General features: G+C 48.2%; 1 protein-coding gene across 9 annotated transcripts in view; it reads right to left on the reverse strand.

The window, feature by feature from the left end:
• Positions 1 to 18,414, reverse strand: part of INPP4A (inositol polyphosphate-4-phosphatase type I A) — a 137,085-nt gene that overhangs the window by 60,680 nt on the left and 57,991 nt on the right. For 7 of the 9 annotated variants that reach the window (XM_047852219.1, XM_047852216.1, XM_047852218.1 and 4 more), the window contains exons 2-4: positions 2,481 to 2,551; positions 1,426 to 1,634; positions 833 to 877 (exon numbers count right to left, since the gene is read on the reverse strand). In XM_047852219.1, coding sequence (XP_047708175.1) covers positions 833 to 877; positions 1,426 to 1,531 — 151 coding nt within the window. In that variant the 5' untranslated portion in view covers positions 1,532 to 1,634; positions 2,481 to 2,551. Of the gene's footprint in view, positions 1 to 832; positions 878 to 1,425; positions 1,655 to 2,430; positions 2,552 to 18,414 lie in introns of all 9 variants that reach the window. The other 2 variants (XM_047852214.1, XM_047852212.1) reach the window with 2 other exon arrangements.

The raw sequence follows: 18,414 nt of genomic DNA on the forward strand, positions 1-18,414 counted from the left end.
AACACCCCTTATTATAGCACATGAGAAAACTGGTCAGGCAAGGTCAAGGCCATGTGGTTAGTGTGTGGCACAGTCTGGACTAGAATCCAGGTCATCTGGCTCTCGAGGATGTATTTCCTTTATGTCCCACTACCTCCCGGACACCGTTGCCAGGCCAGGGGCCAATGCTGAGCACTGCCCAGGGGACAAGGGAAGGGGAGAAGGACACAGGAGTGTGTCAGGCTATGAAGGAGAAACATCTGTGGGTGACCCCACCGCACTGCCCGATCTTCTGGGTAAGCCACAGTAATACCTTACTTCCCTGATCCCAGAGCCAGCACATACTACTAGAGTTTTTTAGGATAATCTTAGGACATTCAGGACAGTTTTTAGGACATTCTGATGCTGCCCAAGAGGGAAAGCACTAGGTATCATTGCCTCCACCCACAGAGTAGGGAACCAAGGGCCAGATGGCTAAAATTAACTGCACAGGGCTGTATGGTTAGGACTGGCAATGCCCGCCCCGAGCCAGCTTTCCCACCCCGAGCCAGCTTTCCCACCTCGTGGGTACATCCCTAGGAAGGCTGTCCTCGCAGCTCTGGGGGGCTCACCTCCCGCCCCTGCCCTCCCCCCACCCCCACTGCCAGCCTGGAGGGAACATGTGCTGAGGAGGCTGAAATCTGCAGGCTCCAGGCTCTCTCCACCCACAGGACATTCACACCTGCCCGGTGGCTTCATCTTAGAGACACTTCAGTAGCAGCAAGTGCTCTGACACAAATCTGAGCAGGGTCGTGTTTCTGTTTTTAAGCAACGTATATTGCAAAGCAAACGAAAAATGCAAAAAGATACCTACCTAAGCTGAATTCTAAAATGGGCTCATCTGGATCTTGGATATTTCCTGAATAAAAAGGAAATGACGGGAAAAAATCATGCTCAATAAACTTTTCCTTGCATTTAGATTTTATTCAAAAGAGTCAACATTCTACATTTTCCCCGCTCAGAAACTATTATATGAGATAGGTTTTTCATTTTCTAAATATTTCACTTCTGAAATTCCTAAGAAGTCTCAAACTCCAAGATCAAACCCCCCTCCTCTTAAGCTCTGCAAAGCCACAACAAGGAGGGCTTTGATCATGGCCTGGGCACTTGCCAGACAGACACTGTGGACATTCCCATATCATCTACTGGCAAATGAGCCCTGGAGGTGCCCACTCAAGCTGGAAAACTGACAGCAGTCCAATTCCAATGGAAGCGGTTCCCAGGAAGAGGGCTGACTTCCCCCTCCCTTACGCCCTGATTCAACAAAAGGTTGCCCTCCAGCCACCTGGAGTGGGCAGTCACTGGGGGCTCATTCTGGCTGTCCACAGGGTACCCCAGGAGGCAGGCATACAGGGTATGTGCCATGACCTTGCACCAGGAACCTGGCGCAGGCCCTGTGAGACTCACCTGCCAGAGAGAGGCCCAGCATGTCAGCTGCCACATCAATGGTAGAAGCCCGCTGCATCGCACGGGCCCTGGCACCATGGCGAGGGCTGTGCTCTCTTGCTGTCATGATGTCATTGGTGATGATGTGTTTCCTGTTCCTGGGTCAGACCACACCTGATTCCCCGGGACGCGCTGTCACCAAGCCCTAATCCCCTAAGGTGGCAGTAGTCCTGAGAAAAAGGCACCGACACTGGTAAGAAACATAGGGATGGTGACTGAGAGACTGTGCTCTCATGGACAGAATAAATGCCTCACACAGGCAAGGGAGGAGCCAGGGGTGGAGAGTCTGATGACCTAGGCCCCTTCGAGTGCTTCCCCTGCACTCCCCAATACTCACACACCAACACATATGCTCATGGGATCCCATAAGGAAATCATGTTCTCTTCAACAAAGACATACCACAGTAACTGTTGCTTTAGATACAATCATGAAAGATGGCTTCTGAAATGTTCTTGTTTTACTATGCTTTTCTGTTGACAAGTCTCATAGAATCTTTAACATAAAACCAATTCACCTCTGTCAGAAGGATAGGAGATGCATGAAGGGTCTGCCACCCACTGGCATGGTGAAACCCTGGAGAGACAAAGGCACATGTCTCCAACCTGCTCTCTTTCTTCCCACAGCTACAGGAACTTCACAGGTCTCCTGGTCTTAGAAAACATGTGCCTGTAATCTATACTTAACTAAAGTGGATAGTGCTATGCTATGGATATGGAAACTTCTGGGCAAAGTGCCACCACAGGCTGAATCAGAGGGATACTCCAGCATGGCACAGAACATACATTTGCTCTAAGAAGTGGGTTAAGCAGTAAGAAGTGAGTTTCACGTTTTTCCAGCCCATGTATATGCTACAATTCCTGTTGTCTCCAGAAGGAACCAACCTCTCTTGTTTAAAACACCTCTCTCAAAGCTCTCCATGTATCCAGACACTCTTGTCTTCTCAAAGTATGTCAACACCTGTGTACCTGAAGGCCTGTGTTCTCGCTCTTGAGTTAATATTCAGCCAGCAACTTACTGGACATGTTTGTTCTTGGGCCAGTTGAGACACGTGGCATTTCTTCATAGAAGCACGTCCAAATCCATCATCTAAAAATGGAAAATTATTAACTTAACAAGTGGCCAAACATGAAGTTCTCGAGAGTGCATATTATGATGCTTATGTTATAATCTTAATACCTAGAGATATGGGGAAGCCAAGAGTTACATGTTCCTGTGAGCTCCACACAACAATCTAACTTTTTGGCTCAAAAGCAAAGGTCTTGCTCAAGCCCAAAAGATGAGAAACAGAAATGCACATTCCTATCCCCATCCAGGGGTGATCCAGGGGAACATGGACCAGCCCTAAAGCACCCACTGTGTGGCTGAGGGAAAATGCAGAGATAAGAATCTGAGTCTTCCAGTAGTCCTGCTCACAAATGTCAGCTCAAGGGAGAAGTTGCTGGGCCCCTCTGAGACTTTGGTTTCTGGTGTCTACAATGAGGCTAGTAGTACCCATCTCACAGGGCTGCAGCGGGAGCCAAATGTGCAAAAACGGAAGAGGGCTCTGCCCTGCTATGGCTGCCTGGCCCTTGGGTGCCTTTCTGTGGAGTAGAGAACAAGCCAGGCTCCAAGTCAGTCCCGGGGGCCCAGCACATGAGCTATCTGAAAGGGCCAACATCTGGGGTATAGATGACAGGCAGTGTGCTTGGCACTCAGGCAAACTCAGTTTCCCTTGAAGACTGGGCTCCTCCTACCCCTCCCACTGGAGCACCTGGGGACCTTTAGTCCGGGCATCTTGGCAGACACAGCAATGGCTCAGGTGGGGAGTCACAGTAAAAGTCTCCAAGGGGAAGACTGACGAGTTTGCTGACATCAAGAGGCATACAAAGTCAAAATATGGAATGAAAATGATAAAGACAGGGAAAGTACTTGCAGTACTAATATCTATAGTTTATAGTAATGCTTGTACAAATTAACAACAACAAAAAACCTCACTAAGAATGCAAGTGGCAAAGGTATGAATACATAGAAGAGGAATACACACGGTAAACGTTTTGGAGAAGTGACCAAACTCATTCATAATAATTTTTTTTAATGTTTATTTACTTTGGGAGAAAGAGAGAGAGAGAGGCGCAGACACAGAATCCAAAGCAGGCTTTAGGGTCTGAGCTGTCAGCACAGAGCCCGAAGCGGGGCTTGAACCCACAGAGCAAGAGATCATGACCTGAGCCAAAGTCAGAGGCCCAACCGACACCCAGGCACCCCCTCATTCATAATAATTAAAGCAACGCTAAATATTCCTATATTCACCTAAAATTGTCTTCCAAAAGAGGTTTGTCTCTTCTCATGAGAATATGCTTTGTTGGCAGACCTAGGGGAAACTCTGTAAGGCTCTTCTATATTGCTGATAACATTTTAAAGTCGTACAAGCATTTCAGAAAGCAATGTGAAATTATTTACCAATATATTTATAAACAAAAACAAAATTCTTGCCAACAGTCCAAAGATGCTTATTGTAGCATTACTTATAATGACAAACACTGGAACCAATCAAAATGCTCAGCTACAAGTACATTCTGGAACACCTATAAGATGCATTACTATATGGCTGTTAAAATGATCATGACAAAGTTCATGAACATATGAAAATTTCTTTAACTTCATTAGTCATCAGGAAAACACTAATTATAGACATGAGATACCTCTGCACACTCATTAGAATAGCTAAAATGGAAAAAAAAAGACAATACCGAGTATCGGTGACGATGTGATATAAATGGAACCCTGATACACTGTTAGCAGAGGGTAAAATGGTGCAGCCGTGCTGTAAAACTGTCAGTGTCTACTCAAGCTGAACATATACCTACATCGTGACCTAGTATGTAACTCAGAGTGGAATTGCTAAGAGAAATGCATATTTATGTTCACCAAAAAAAAAAAAAGGTAGAACATTTAGAGCATAATATTCATAATAGTCAAACACTAGCAACAACTCAAGTGTCCATCAGCTATAGAATAAACAAAACAATACAGATGCTTTTAGAAACGATGTCAAGGCGGAAAGCCAGTCAGACGAAAAGCATAACTAGGCAATTCTATTTCTATGAAGTTCAAGCACAGGCCAAATGAGTCTGTGGTATTAGAAGTCAAGACAGTGGTATCTTTGAGGGGCAAGTACTGACTGGGGAGGGCATGTGGGGCATGAGAAGGCTTGTGGTCTCTTGTTTTGGGTGCTGGTTCTACGAATTTACTGTGTGAAAATTCATTGAGCTGTATATGAATGATTCTTCTACTTCAATAAAGAGTTTAATTATTTTAATGACTATAATAAAGACAACATAGCATGAAAAAATGTTTATGTCAGCTCTGCAACATGCGTGCTTTTAATGAAATATTCTACCTGTGCTCTGGTCACAGCCATTTAAAAAGACAAGACACAGACGGAGACCACGTGGAGAAGAGGGTGTGGGACCACAGGGAGCTGGTCCCTTTCTTAGCTTAAGGTCATCCTCTTGCATCACTGAAAGTTGCACCCCATGCTGGCCAGAGGCAAAGGTGGCACCCTGGGTGTGAAGCAGCTTGAGGAAGGAGCTCTTCTTTCTTGAACTTCTTCCCAGTGTATCTCCAGCATTCCACTGCCCTGCCTGGATGCCCTGCTCAGCTTGTAGTGAGGCTGCAGTCACCCCCCTTCACGTGGGACAGTACAGATATGCCTCCTGACAGAAGGCAACAACTGGACCCTGACAACCTGCCAGCCCTCCCCTTCCCCTCCCTTATCCCCTTCCTCTTGCCCTTGCAAGGCCCCTTCACCTAAGGAGGGTGGGGGATATTACAGGCATCATGGGGTCCTGGGGATAGAAATTCTTAAAGGGGAACACCTACAGACTAATTTTACACTCGATAGGGTTCACAGACCAGAGAAGTTTTGAGTCAAGAGGGCCTCAGAAGCCACTTCATGGTTATTTGGGGCATTTAATTAGGATCTGCAATTTAAGTCATCAAGACACAGAACACAGAGCTGATCTGCACAGCTGAACTCGATTTTCCTTATTAGTCTCATTAATTTAAAGTAATTCGCCAAGGATTCTTATATTCCCAAGGTCCCTGGCTTTCCTCCTGGCCCCATTTGAAGACCGGAGCTCATTAGGAAGAAAAACTGCACTAACATCAAAGAGGATGGATAGCGCGTGGGAGTTGTTCCGGGGACTGGAATTTTTTTTCTTGGGGGCAAGAAGAAAGAAAGAAGCAATAACTCATGAAACTGCCTCCTCTCCTCACTCTGTGAGAGACGTGTCACCCTTTCTGACAAGAGGACACAGGTCATCAACTCAACAGCAAACCCAATAATGTCCCTTCCACCAGGGGGGCAGGAGAATGGTGGTAGAGGGAGCATAAGCAAGACAGGAGGCTTGTGGTGGTTCATACAGGTCCATGGGATTTGTGACCAATGGCAGTGACTGTCACAAGCTTCTCAGGAAGCCAGTCTAAGGTCTGCCTGCCTTCCTCCTCCACAGAACAAGGGCTCCCAGGCCTGGAAAGGGTTCTGGTGGCCCCTCTAGGCCTCAGTAACCTCTCGGGGCTGCAGAGCTGGAGCTGGGTAGGGAGGACTGGCCACAAAACCCCATTTTCATCTGTCTTATATGATGGGGGTTCTTCTGAGAACAGTCTTAAAAAGGACTTCTATGGATGACGTCACAGAAGTCCAGACGAAGTAACTTTCTCAAGGTCACACAGAGCTAAAGGATGAACTATCAGAATCAACCCAAGGCAAAAGCCCAAATACAAGTAGGGGCGCTCTCCCTGCCCAGCCCACTCTATTGCTGTCACTGTGGGCAGGAAATAGGCTCCTAGCAAACCTTCTCCAGGCCTCTGCTCTCCAAACACAGGCAGCACAGGAGAGAAAGTCAGATGAAAGGCTTGCGTGAGTCAGAGCATGAATCAGCAGCCCCTGGGGAGGAGGCTACTTCAGGAGGCAGAAAGAGGCAGAGTTTTCTCTCAAAACCCCTAATCCAGGACAGCCACAATCACTGATCAATGAGGTGTCACACTGCTCACTGGCAAATCACTACTAATAACAACCTGAGAGCGACAGCTGCCGCCTTCCGCACAAAGTCCCTCAGGGAGACAGTGCCCAGCAGCCGACGACCTTGCCTCAGTCTCCCTAACACAGCTAACCAGTCTGTACCTCAAGATAACGTACTTTCTGGTGTGACCATGAGCAGTGGGGCACCCTGTGTCTCATGAATGCCAGACTTAAACTCTTGGTTTCTTCCATATCATCCTGGGTACATCATTCAAGCCTAAACATAGACCACGGGCCTAACGAACCCCTACTGAGTAAACAAACTGTCAGCTTCTGTGGCAGACTGGCCCTGCTCACCAGGTACATTCGTCCCAGGTACACTGACAGGTGACCCTCTTCAGCACCCTTCCAGTTTGGTGCAGCTATGTGAGAGTGCAGAGGGATGCACACCAGCTGAGATAAAGGTGAGAAAGCTGCTCATGGGATTCTCCAAGTCTCCCTTCCCCCCAGATTCCCAGCTGGATGCAGGGGGATTGAGTGAATAATTCCAAGGCCCCAGGGTAAGGGAGTGACTCTGTGGAAAGAAACTAGGTCCCTGAGACCGGGAAAAGCAGAGGCCCTGCCTCCCACCGATGATCTACACTGAGCTTACCCTGAGTAAGACCCTTGGTTGTGTGAAGCCACGGAGATTTGGGAGGTGGTTGTTACAACAGCTAACATTAGTTACTGTGACTAAAGTATGGCACATACCAGGCACCCAAGAAATGGTTATGAAAACAGAACTCAAAGCCACCAGTTAACACTTATCACACAATGCTTTGTCCTCTAAATGAGGTATGCCCAGTTCATGAGCAAAGAGCCCACAGGTGGCTGGGAGACTACCACAGGGGTCAAGAAATGAAAGCACAGAAAAGTAAAAAACCCACTTTAGCAGAAAATCAACGAGGCAAGTCTTTTTTTGTCCCCTCTCTAATTGCAAGTCAGGTTTAGGGCATGCTGATAGCTCTCCTGCCTGCCCTCCCCCACCCCCAATATCACCTGGCTAGCCCTGGACTTCATCATCCCAAACACACACTATGATGGAAGCTGGCATTAATGTTGAGAAAGCAAGTTCTCTGATATGACCCTAGAGCGGCTAATCCAACCAGGAGAGAAAAAGAGACCCATCTCTCCCACTGGACACCCAAGATTAGCCTATTCCCAACAGTCCTCTGGAGCCAACTGGGAATTGAGGCTACCCAGGGCTCTATCCAGAGCTGGTCTACATCCAACAGGGCCTTGGAGCCCTTGGGGCTTCAGGACCACTAATTCCTTCAATTCCAGAAAATAAGAGAATGACAACAGCATGGGTGCAAATACCACAACATGGGCATAAACCTCAGGTGGGCACAGGGTAGGTGGGGTGCAGATGCCCATGACAAAAACTGAATGGGCCAGAGCCATGGTGGCTATGGTAACAGGCATGGGCAGGGCCAACACAAAGGAATAGGAGCAGTGTCTCCCGAACAGACAAGGGCAAGGGTGACCAGCGAGTTGGAGGCCCCCCTCCAGGGAAAAGGCAGCACTGGTGTGTGCAGGCTCAGTGCACCTAGTGTCAAAACAGCTCATATTCTGCCTCCAGGTTTCCAACCAGGTCAGTCACCAGCAAGGGAAGATTCAGCATATGAGCAAGGACCAGGAAGGCCTGGCTTCCAGAACAGCAGCCAATGGAAGCAGAAAATTCCTCTGGCTTATATTTGGAATGAATGAATGAATGAATGAATGAATGTGTGCCTCTATATGACATCCCAGAAATTTAAGTGCAATGAATCAAGTTTTGGTGCACAGAAAATTACAGAATGGTTGTCAACCGAGGAATGGGCCACTGGGGTAGGGAGACGTACTAAAGACTTAAATAACACAAACTTGAGCAGGCTGCCTAGAAAGGCTAAAAAAGAGGGTGTTGAATGGTGGAGACAAAGACCAGGTGATGTAGGGGTTGTAGGTAGGGGGTTCAGGTGGGATGAGCCATTGTAAGCACAGCAGAGGGACAGGGTCTGGGAGGCAGGGGCAGGAGGCAGGGGCAGGCCAAGCTGGAACTTAGCAGTAAGGGTTCCTTGATTTTAATTTGCCCATTTAGGGGACTTCTTAACCCACTGAATGTTCCACCCCCTCTGTGCCCCTCCCCACCCTAAAACGCAAGAGAATCATGGAAGCTAGCAGATCTTTCATCTTTTTCTCTTTCAAACAAGTTGCCTAGGAAAGATCTTAATCTTTTAAACAAAGTCAAATATGCCTCCTTACCATAAAAAGCAAGGAATGCTGCCTGCCTCTAAGACTCAGGTATTAACAGGGCAGGAAATGCCAGACACCCCAGGCACAAAGACAAGGGTAGAGGGCAGGGAGCCTTAGTCTCTTCCCTCCTGTGCTCTGGCCCCAAACCCAGCAGGCCCCCGACACCCTGGTCCACAGAGGGCTCTCAACACCTTCCCTACTGTGTCCTAGACCCTTGGATCAAACTGCAGAGGCCCTGAGCTGGGTGCAAGAGGCTGGGCACTTGATCAATTAGGGTCACTACTCTCCAGGGGGCTGGGCAAGAGCTACTGAGCTTCCCTGAGCCTCAGTTTCACAATCTGTAACAGCAATAACAACACCCACCTCACCAGGACACGCTGAGGAGCAAGCACATACATAGAGACATGTAAAATACCCACACAGAGCCTGTGCAGAGACTCGAATCAGATAGAAGAGTTTCTCTCCTTGGCTCTACCTAACCTCTCATGTGTCTAGTCCTGAGCTGCAGTTTTACTGGGGCCATCTATGAACCTGGAAGGCCTTTCCTTCCCTCCAGCTAAGTCTACCAACATTTTTACCCAACTCTCCAGCCATCTAGACTTCAACCAGAACTCTTCACTCAGGTCCGTGGCACTCTGCCTGTGCTTCAGTTTATAGTGACTGTGTTTTCTAAACCCAACATTTAGGCCCAAAGGTTGCTATTGGGGAGGGACAGGTGAATGGAGCACCATTCTGGTAGGCAGTCAGCCACTGGGAGCAAGGTCACCTGCACAAGGCACTTTCTATGGGCCTCAGTTTTTTCATTTGTAAAATGAGGAGACTGCCAGGTGTAAGGAATCCATGGTCCGAGCCCACCCCAGACCCCCAGGGAAGAGAAGTGGCTGCTCTGTGCCCCCAAGGCTGGACATCCATTAGGATCCTGTTCTGAGACGCAGCAACCACAGCCTTCCTACTATGGAGGCCTGCTTCCTCCTTCCTCTTCTGGGCCAAGGACCCAGCTCTCTCCTACTTCTCACTCCCCACACTACACAGGGCCTTGGACCCAGGAGAGGGGTTCACTGTGAGTACATCTCCTACATGAAGAAGACCGTCGAACCAGCGAGTATGCTGCAAGAGCTGTCCAGGGCAGCCAGCGATGAAATGCAGGCAACAAACGCCTCGGAAAGTGAGGCACAGAGAAGAAGGTTTGCACTGCAGCTGGTGTATCTTCTCACCTGCAGACACAAACAACCCCACCCAGGGCCCCACTGGGCCTGCACTCCGCAGTCTTTTATCTGTAGCTTCCCACTTCCCCAATCCCTGTTCTCTGCTGGTGACACTGAACAGGCAGCAGTGGCCATGGGTTCACCCCAGCTAATTAACTAGCCTGCCTCATCCACTTAATGAATATGGTAGCTGATATAACACAATGCCTTAACCCAGATTCAAAAGCACATCTCCGACTCCAACAGGAACAGTCACCGTGCATATTCCCCTAAACAACAGCAGGGGCTAGAGCCCAGGAGCAGGACAAGCCCAGACTGTTCCAGCTCCCCTCCAGCCCTCCAGTTTTCCCACCTCAGTCAATGGCAGCTCCATCTTTCCACTTGCTCCAGCCAAGAAACAAAGTCAGTGCAGACTCCTGAACAACACTCTCACAGCCCACACCCAATGCATGGGTGATCCTCTCTATCCAGACTTCAGCCTGCCTCAGCACCCCTGCCCCACTGCCCTGGCTTCTCTGACAGTCACTCTGCAGCCCCCAGTCTGTCTTTACACAGCACTGGTGAGGCCGTGAACCCTTCCACCAGCATCTTCATCTGGCTCCCACCTGGCTTCCTTGCTGTTGAGATCTCCTTGGCTGCCCACCCTCCTTGAGGCTGCGCTTCCGTGGAAGACATTGGAGGGCAGTTCCCTCACCCCTGGTATGTCCTTCCTAAAAACCAGCCTCTCCAGGAGGTCTTTGGGACAGCCTGGTTTAAAACTGACTTGTGGCTCATCTATAAGCCATGACCTTTGGGGGATTTTCCGTAGGAACTAGCCTGAAAATAAATCACCCTGCAAAAGTGTTTAGAAGTGCTTGTGCTGAGCAACACAGGTGCAAACCTGGGTCTGGGAGCTCACATCAGGGAGATGAGAGAGACATGTTAACAATAACCAAGTGCTGGGTGGGGGCAGCGGCAGCAGCAGCGGTGGGATGGGGGGGGGGGGGTGCCGCTGGCTGTCTCTGCTGTACTGAACCCTCCACACCCCCCACTTCTTAAGCCCCTTTTCTTAAGCATCTACTTTCTTTGCTTCTACATCTCATGCTATTTTTTCTCTATAAACTTGTCAGTTTATAGACTCTTCAACAGAGTCTCTTCAGATTCTTACAGAATCTCTTCAACAACAGTGAGGGTCTCTCACGGACTAGGCCTTAGGGATACAAACATGAACACGTGAACTTGGTCAGCAAATGCACAACAGGAATTGCAACAAAAACATGAACGGGGGACAATCTGAGGGCCACAATGGTGCCGGTGAAACCTCTTCCCAGACCTTCCTTTGTGTGAAGGGCTGGCCTGCTGCTCCCCACCCCTCCCTTTCCTGGCAGGGGTGCCTCATGTGCTAGAAGCATGGAGGCTCTTTCTCAGTGAGAATCAACCCAGTGTTGATTGAATCCTCTCACTCCCAAGCACCAGCCTTCACGTGTCACTTGACTGCCATGGAGGCTTACCAGAGTAGCACAAGCAAAGATAGTGGGCGCACTGCACTAAGCAAAGCACTGTAGTCCATTGTTAAGAGCTGCCTCTTTATTACCGGAGACAATGCATGCCAGTATCAGTGCCTTCTTCTCTCTCCTAGAAATGTCCATGGTGTTGACAAGTCTCATGTCTTGCTCCATTGTCAACTCGGCCACTCGAAGCCCTCACATAATTAACTGAAAGTTCGCCTATATGTTGGCCAGGAAGGCCTCTCAGGAGTGCCAGAGAAATTTCCAAATAGGTGCGTAAAAGGACTGGATCCAGTATCTATGAACAATCACTGCCAGTGTAGACATGCAGTTCCCGGAGGACCAACAGCCAAAGAGATGAGGGCAACAGCTTCCCTGTGACCTGTGGGTCAGCTTATCTCCACGTGAGGCTCCATAAAGGACCTATCAGCCAATGAAGGCAGGTATCATCTCAGACCCAGATGCCCCTGCCCCCAAGGCACTTACTCAGAGCCTGGTTCCAGAAGATGCAGCTAAAAGAGAACTCTCTGGCTCCTCGAGGGCTGGGTGTGCCCCATTCACTGCCTGAGACTGTTCTTTCTCTTCCCTTTTCTTTTTCTACCCAAACCCAAGGCTGTAAGGCCTGGCCTGGTGCCTACTTCCACCCCTCCCCCAACCAGAGCTGGCCACCTGGAAGCTGGGCCCTGACTTCTTTCAGCCAACAGGGCAGATGCCACCCCCAGACTCTGCTTCTCTCCCCTCTCTCCTTTGGGAGGGGGTCGGTCCTTTCAGCCAAGGGGATGTGGGAGTGAGTGTGACCATGCTGCTCAAGGCTCCTCAGTATCACAGAGCAAAGAGGGTGTGCCTTCCCAGGGGCGGTGGCTTACACCCCAGCTACAGCAACTCCCTTTCCCTTGCCCTGACAGTGTTTCCATTCCATCCCCCCAGTCCTTGGGGTTCAGTGAAGAGGCTATCATGGGGAAGGAAGGTTCTGGGTACTCCTGCTATCATGGCCAAAACACCATACTTACCAGCCGGGACGCTTGTACTGCAGCCTGGAAAACCCAATTCAGATGAGTTCAAGCAGAGAGGCATTTGTCATAAAGGTTCAGGGTTGACTTATAAAACTTGAACAGAAATATGGCTGAGCTGGCCCAAAGACCCCAATGTCAGCAGCACAGACAACTCTTCTCGGCTCTCCTCTGCTAACCCATGCCATTCTCCTCCTCCCTGCAAATGAAACTATGCTCATGGTGGTGTCAAGGCAGCTGACAGCCCCCCAACTCTACTCTACAGGTCTAGCCACTGAAGGGGTCAAATGCATGCACTATCTCCCAGTCTCCACTCCGGCTCACTCTGGGGAAGGCAATCCAAGGATCTAGCTTGTCCAGGTATCCCTGGGCTGGGGTCACAATGTAGCATGAGTGCTCCTATGAGACCCAGTAAGTTTGGCGGGAGAGAACCCCACAAAGGGGCGTGGGGGAGGATGGAGAGAACCCTTACAACTCATCACAACTTTTAGGAACCAAATGGAGAGGCCCTATAGCAAGTGTTCCTCAACCTTTAAAAAGTCAAAGGGGCACGTGGGTGGCTCAGTTGGTTGAGCGTCTGACTTCAGCTCAGGTCATGATCTCACGGTTTGTGAGTCTGAGCCCCATGTCAGGCTCTGTGCTGACAGCTCAGAGCCTGGAGGCTGCTTCAAATTCTGTGACTCCCTCTCTCTCTGTTCCTCCCCTGCTCACACACTCCCTCTCTCTCTCTCAAAAATAAACATTAAAAAAAAAAAAAGTCAAAGAACTCCCACTGGTTTTTTTTTTTGTTGTTGCTGGTTTTTTTTTAACATTTTTATTTTTGAAAGACAGAAAGAGACAGAGCCTGAGCAGGGGGAGGCGAAGAGAGAGAGGAAGACACAGAATCCGAAGCAGGCTCCAGGCTCTGAGCTGTCAGCATACAGCCCGACATGGGGCTGGAACTCTTGAACAGCGAGATCATGACCTGAGCCAAAGTAGGACGCTTAACCTACTGAGCCACCTAGGCGCCCCCAAAGAACTCCCACTGTTAAGTAAATATTTTTTTTATATTGTTTAAAATAGAGAACATAAACATAAAATTGGGTATAAACTCTTTCTTCTTAGAGCTCTTCAACTACTATAAAACCAAAAGAGATCTATAATTATCTACAGCAAGACCTCCACAAAAATGAACTCACATTTATATTAATGTAACGTGGCAGATGGGGACAACGCACAGAAACCATTACACAAACATAACCCTGACTGACTCCAGAAGGCCTCTCTTGCCACACTCTCCACTCCACCCTTGCCTGGACTGAGTCAGAAATGCCCGCAAAGGCCACTCAGTCCACCCAGCAGCCATGTGGTCATAATAACAGACACTGTTCTCCAGAAACATGAGTTGCAGAGCAGGGCAGAGGAGCGGAGATGTGGTGACACTTCCCTGGACTGTGAGCAAGGACTCTCTGGGTCCTGGACAGCAGGACATGTTGTTTTGCTCTTGTGCATGACATCAAGAGAGTTACGGGGAAAAAAAAGTACAAAACACAGCTTGATGGCTCGCTGTGTAAAAATGCAAGACTGAAGAAGCTGGTCACCTTCTTTGAGTCTCCACAGTGGAGAGCTCCCGCTATGGGCCACGGAAGGTGGCCAACAAGATGGTGGCTGCAACACTTCCCTGTGTGAAGAGAGAGCACCGTCTGTCTTCCCTCCTTTCAGTCGGTTCACAGCGTTATGCTCCTCCAGGGCTTAGTCAGTATCTGCTGCCTACTGGAGTTTCTCATCATGTGGGAGAAGGTCACGAGAGGAGACCAAGAACTGCTCAGTCCAAAATGCCTTCTGGCTGCTCACCTGCCTCATCTGGCATCCAAGGAAAGAAACACCTTGTCACCTTGTCCAGAGATTCAGGTAGAAAAGCTCACAGGCAGAGGTGTGAGCAAGAGCAACAATTCCACTACCAAGTTCCTCCCATGCCCCCTGATTCCCGCAGTCCTCACACCTCACTGCCAAGGGGGCTGTCTGAAAGATGGGAGCCGGCAGATGACTGACTGAGCAGGGCTTCTTCAAGATCATGAGCCCCAGAACAAAGTCAGGACTAAAGTCAGCCCTTGCTCCTCCTGCATTCTTTCCAACACTTGAAACAGCATGCAGGGCACACTAATTCAAACTCCAACCAGATGCAGGTAAAAGGCACAGTCTTTTCCCTTGGCAAGTTCCTCATTTTTAAGCACTTTCACACATATATTATTTTATAATGTTTCCTAGAACATTACTTTCTTCCCTCCATCCCTTTTCAGGACCCAGGACCCTGGAAGAAAACACTTCAGATCCAAGACATGCTAACCAATCTTTCCCTTTCCGTCCCCACCCACAGTCTTTACAAGGCCCTCTGGTCACAGTCTCTCCTCCAGCCTTCATGTTAAGCAACACAACAGACCAGAGAGGAAATGGACCTTCCTAGAGAAGGCAAAAGAGAACTTCAGGATGTGGGTGACTTCTTTTTTTGCATCATTCATGTTTGATTTCCTTTTCGAAGCTGAAATTAAGCTCCTTGGGAGAAAAATAGTGTCAATATTTTGTGAAAATATTTCAAAATAAATTTTTAAAAATATAAATCTCGGGGGGAGGGATTAAAATTAAAAAACACGAAGCTTTGTGAACAGGGTAAAAAGACAAAACCTAGCCAACAATACCAACAAATACTAAAGTAAAAAAAATATACATATGTAATGCTCTGTATCTTGATGGTGGAGAAAGGACTTATATAAATATTGCACAGAAGTATGTTTCAGAAGAAAAGTAGAATGGGAACCCCCGAACCAGCAAGTCACGACTCAAGACCTAGTTTCTGTAGTGACACGTTAACCTGATTAGCAGGGGTTCCTCTGCTCTTTTTGTAGGACTACTGTGGCTTTATTGCCATCTCCTCCTCTTTACCGTTCCCAACAGGTTTTATTTATTCACTGTAGAATATCCTGGCTGAGCAAGTGAAGAATACGTCAAGGTGCTTTGGCAAATAGTCGCTGTGCTGTCCCCAGCTCACACTGGTGACACACACTCCACAATTCAAGAATAAAACACGCATCCTTCCTCTCTTTACAAAAACTCCCACACCCTCTGTGAGGCTTGTCAACGGAAGCAGTGCAGGGAAAGTGAATCAGCTCACCACCCAGACAGTGGCTGGACACATACAAATGGCAGGCTGAACGTGGGGAAACGCAGGCCTTGAAAAAGGTTAGCCTCCTTGGAAGATACTACAGTCCCAAAGAGTTGCCGGTAATTTGGGCAAACGTAACAAGCGAAGTGTACTCTTGGAAGGGAAGCTGGGCACACATACCAGCTGCCAGAGGGGTTAGTGAGATCCAGGCCTGATGTTGCCTGGGCCTTTTCAGAACGAGAAACTCTATGATCTGATTTATGCCAGGTCAGTGAGCAACCATGAAGCCAAGCTTTGGTTCTGTTTAACGAGAACCAAATATCCAGGCAACTTTCAAAACTCCTTGCTAACGCTAATGGAGTTTTGGGAAAACAGAGGAAGATCCAACCTATGGGGTTAATCCAAATAAGATGGCCTCAGGTTTACTTCAAATTCTGGTATCTGTGCACCTGCACCACAACATGCAGTTTCCAATCCAGCCCCACCTGCAGCACCCCAGTGCCCCCGTCTTGCTCCTGCTGAACCCCTCACCAGCCTCACTCCAGCACCTCCAGCAGCATGGTCCATGGGGCCTAACGAGGTGCTTACTTACAGGCTCACTCCAAATACACTATTTCCTTCTCGACCACTGACAGAGCAGGATTGACAATAATTTGAAAGTTCCAATGTGTCTCAGATGACTGGAGTTGGGTGGATTCAGTTTATTTTCATAATCACTAAGAAAGCATGTTTTCTAATTCAGAAGTGTAAGGTTGGGCTTCACAAGAGAATGTAAAGTTTTCAGAGGAACCATAAAATTCCATAAAGGGCTATAAATGTGAAGCAACGACCACAGATCAATGAAATTCTGGGAAGACAAAGTTATTTCTGGAACATGGCAATAAGCCAGGAGACAGGATGCCCAAGGCCTCCAAGTGGGCAGCACCAATGAAGCTGGTTTTAGCTTCTGCACCAACAAACCAAAATTATTGAGAGAGGTCTCAGTCTTGGAAATAAAGTGGGTCACACATTCTGTAAGCCTTACCATATATAAATCTCTGGCAAAGTGGTATATTATCAGTTTACTTTAGCTACAGAAGAGGAATATTGTTTTAACCAATCATGTTGGGTGGAACACATAGAAAAGACTCTGAAAAGACTTCCGTGCTCCATATTTTTACAAAAAAATAAAAAGCAAGCAGTCCTGACTTTTATATGAGACTTTTCTGGAGAGAAGATTTCATAGCTTTAGCTACCCACTTGAGTTATTTGGTTGTTTTGGGTTTTCTTGGTTGTTGTGAGGATTTTTTTTTTTTTTTTTTTTTTTTGAGAGAACGTGTGTGTGTGTTTCTCTGAGGATGTGATATGATAGGATTGAGACAGGGAAACAAGCTCTCTAACCAACCGACTGTGACAGTCGGAAGTCAGTCTGTCACAAAAGAGAGACTTTTCAAGGCACCTGGGTAGCTCAGCTAAGCATCCAACTCTTGATTTCAGCTCAGGTCATGATCTCATGGTTCATGGGTTCAAGCCCTGCGTTAAGCTCTGCGATCGCAGTGTGGAGCCTGCTTGGGATTCTCTCTCTCTCTCTCTCTCTCTCTCTCTCTCTCTCTCTCAAAATATACAAAACTTAAAAAAAAAAAAGAGAGAGAGAGAGACAAACCTTTCTTTCACATATTTCTCCCACGTGTCTGTACAAGGAGGAGAGGGCATCACCAAACCTGGAGAAGTCGGGATCTCTCCCCAGTATTGCCTACCAGTCAGCAGAGGTGGAGCAGGGTTCCAAGGTTCCCCCACTAATCAGTTTCCTCTTCACAGGTAGCCCCTAAAAGTATGGTCTGGAGTGTCTGGCTGAACAGGCCAAAGAGAACCCTCCCATGGCAGCTGGGTCACAGCTCTTACTGTAAAGCTGAGAGTGGCAGGAATGATGAAAACCCAAGAAAAGCAATTTTAAAAACAGAACCACAAACGGTGACTCTAGGACCCAGGCATTTCTTCAGGCAGTGTTCAAAGCAGGTTGAGTGAGCTCTGCTGGGCAGGGAAAGGAGCCTGTGGACACTCAGGGTCCTCATGCTAAACAGCAACACCTGCCATGGCACATCTTCCCAACCACCAGTGAAGAAAACAGCGGGGGAGAGGACAGAGGTGTTTCTGTGCTCAGCTGGCAAGCCTGGCCCTCCAATGGCCTGCAACACCCTCTGACAGGAGATTGTGGGAGCCTGCAATCTGGAACTGCAGTTGTTCGTTCATTCATTCATTCATTCAACAGGTGCAAAGCCACGCACTTAAAGGGGACACACAGGTGAGTCAGAAGTGATCTCTACTGCAAAGAGCCAACAGTGTAACAAAGGAGTAAGACATTCAGGTAAGACAAAATGAAATGCATGCCCTAGGCTGTGAGAGAGGTAAGTCAGACACAGAGAGGTGATCCAGACACAGTGTGGACAGATCTGACTTTAAAAGACACAAGCACACTCAAGGACAAATTAATTCAGGGATCAGGGAGGCCCAGAATTCTAAGGGACAGAGAGAACAGACTGGAGAGCCAGGACTGGGTCAATTCCAGGGAGCCACTGATACTAGACCACAGCACTGGGCTTCAGCTACTAGGCTGAAGAACTCACTAGAATTCTAATTGTTCAAATAAACTGGAAAAGTCTCAGTACTTTCTTGAACTCTCCTGGGCTTCTGAAAACAAACCTCTTGCTTACTTTGTACAAACCAGGGCAGGCCTGGTAAGGCTGGGCCAAGATGGCACCTGCACAGAACAGATGGACAACATCTACAACCAACACTTGAAAAACAACTCTCCTGTCCTGGCAGGTCTCCAAGGGGTTCCAAAGGGCACTCTGT

The sequence above is a fragment of the Prionailurus viverrinus genome, chromosome A3 (assembly GCF_022837055.1).
Source record: "Prionailurus viverrinus isolate Anna chromosome A3, UM_Priviv_1.0, whole genome shotgun sequence".
Lineage (NCBI taxonomy): Eukaryota > Metazoa > Chordata > Mammalia > Carnivora > Felidae > Prionailurus > Prionailurus viverrinus.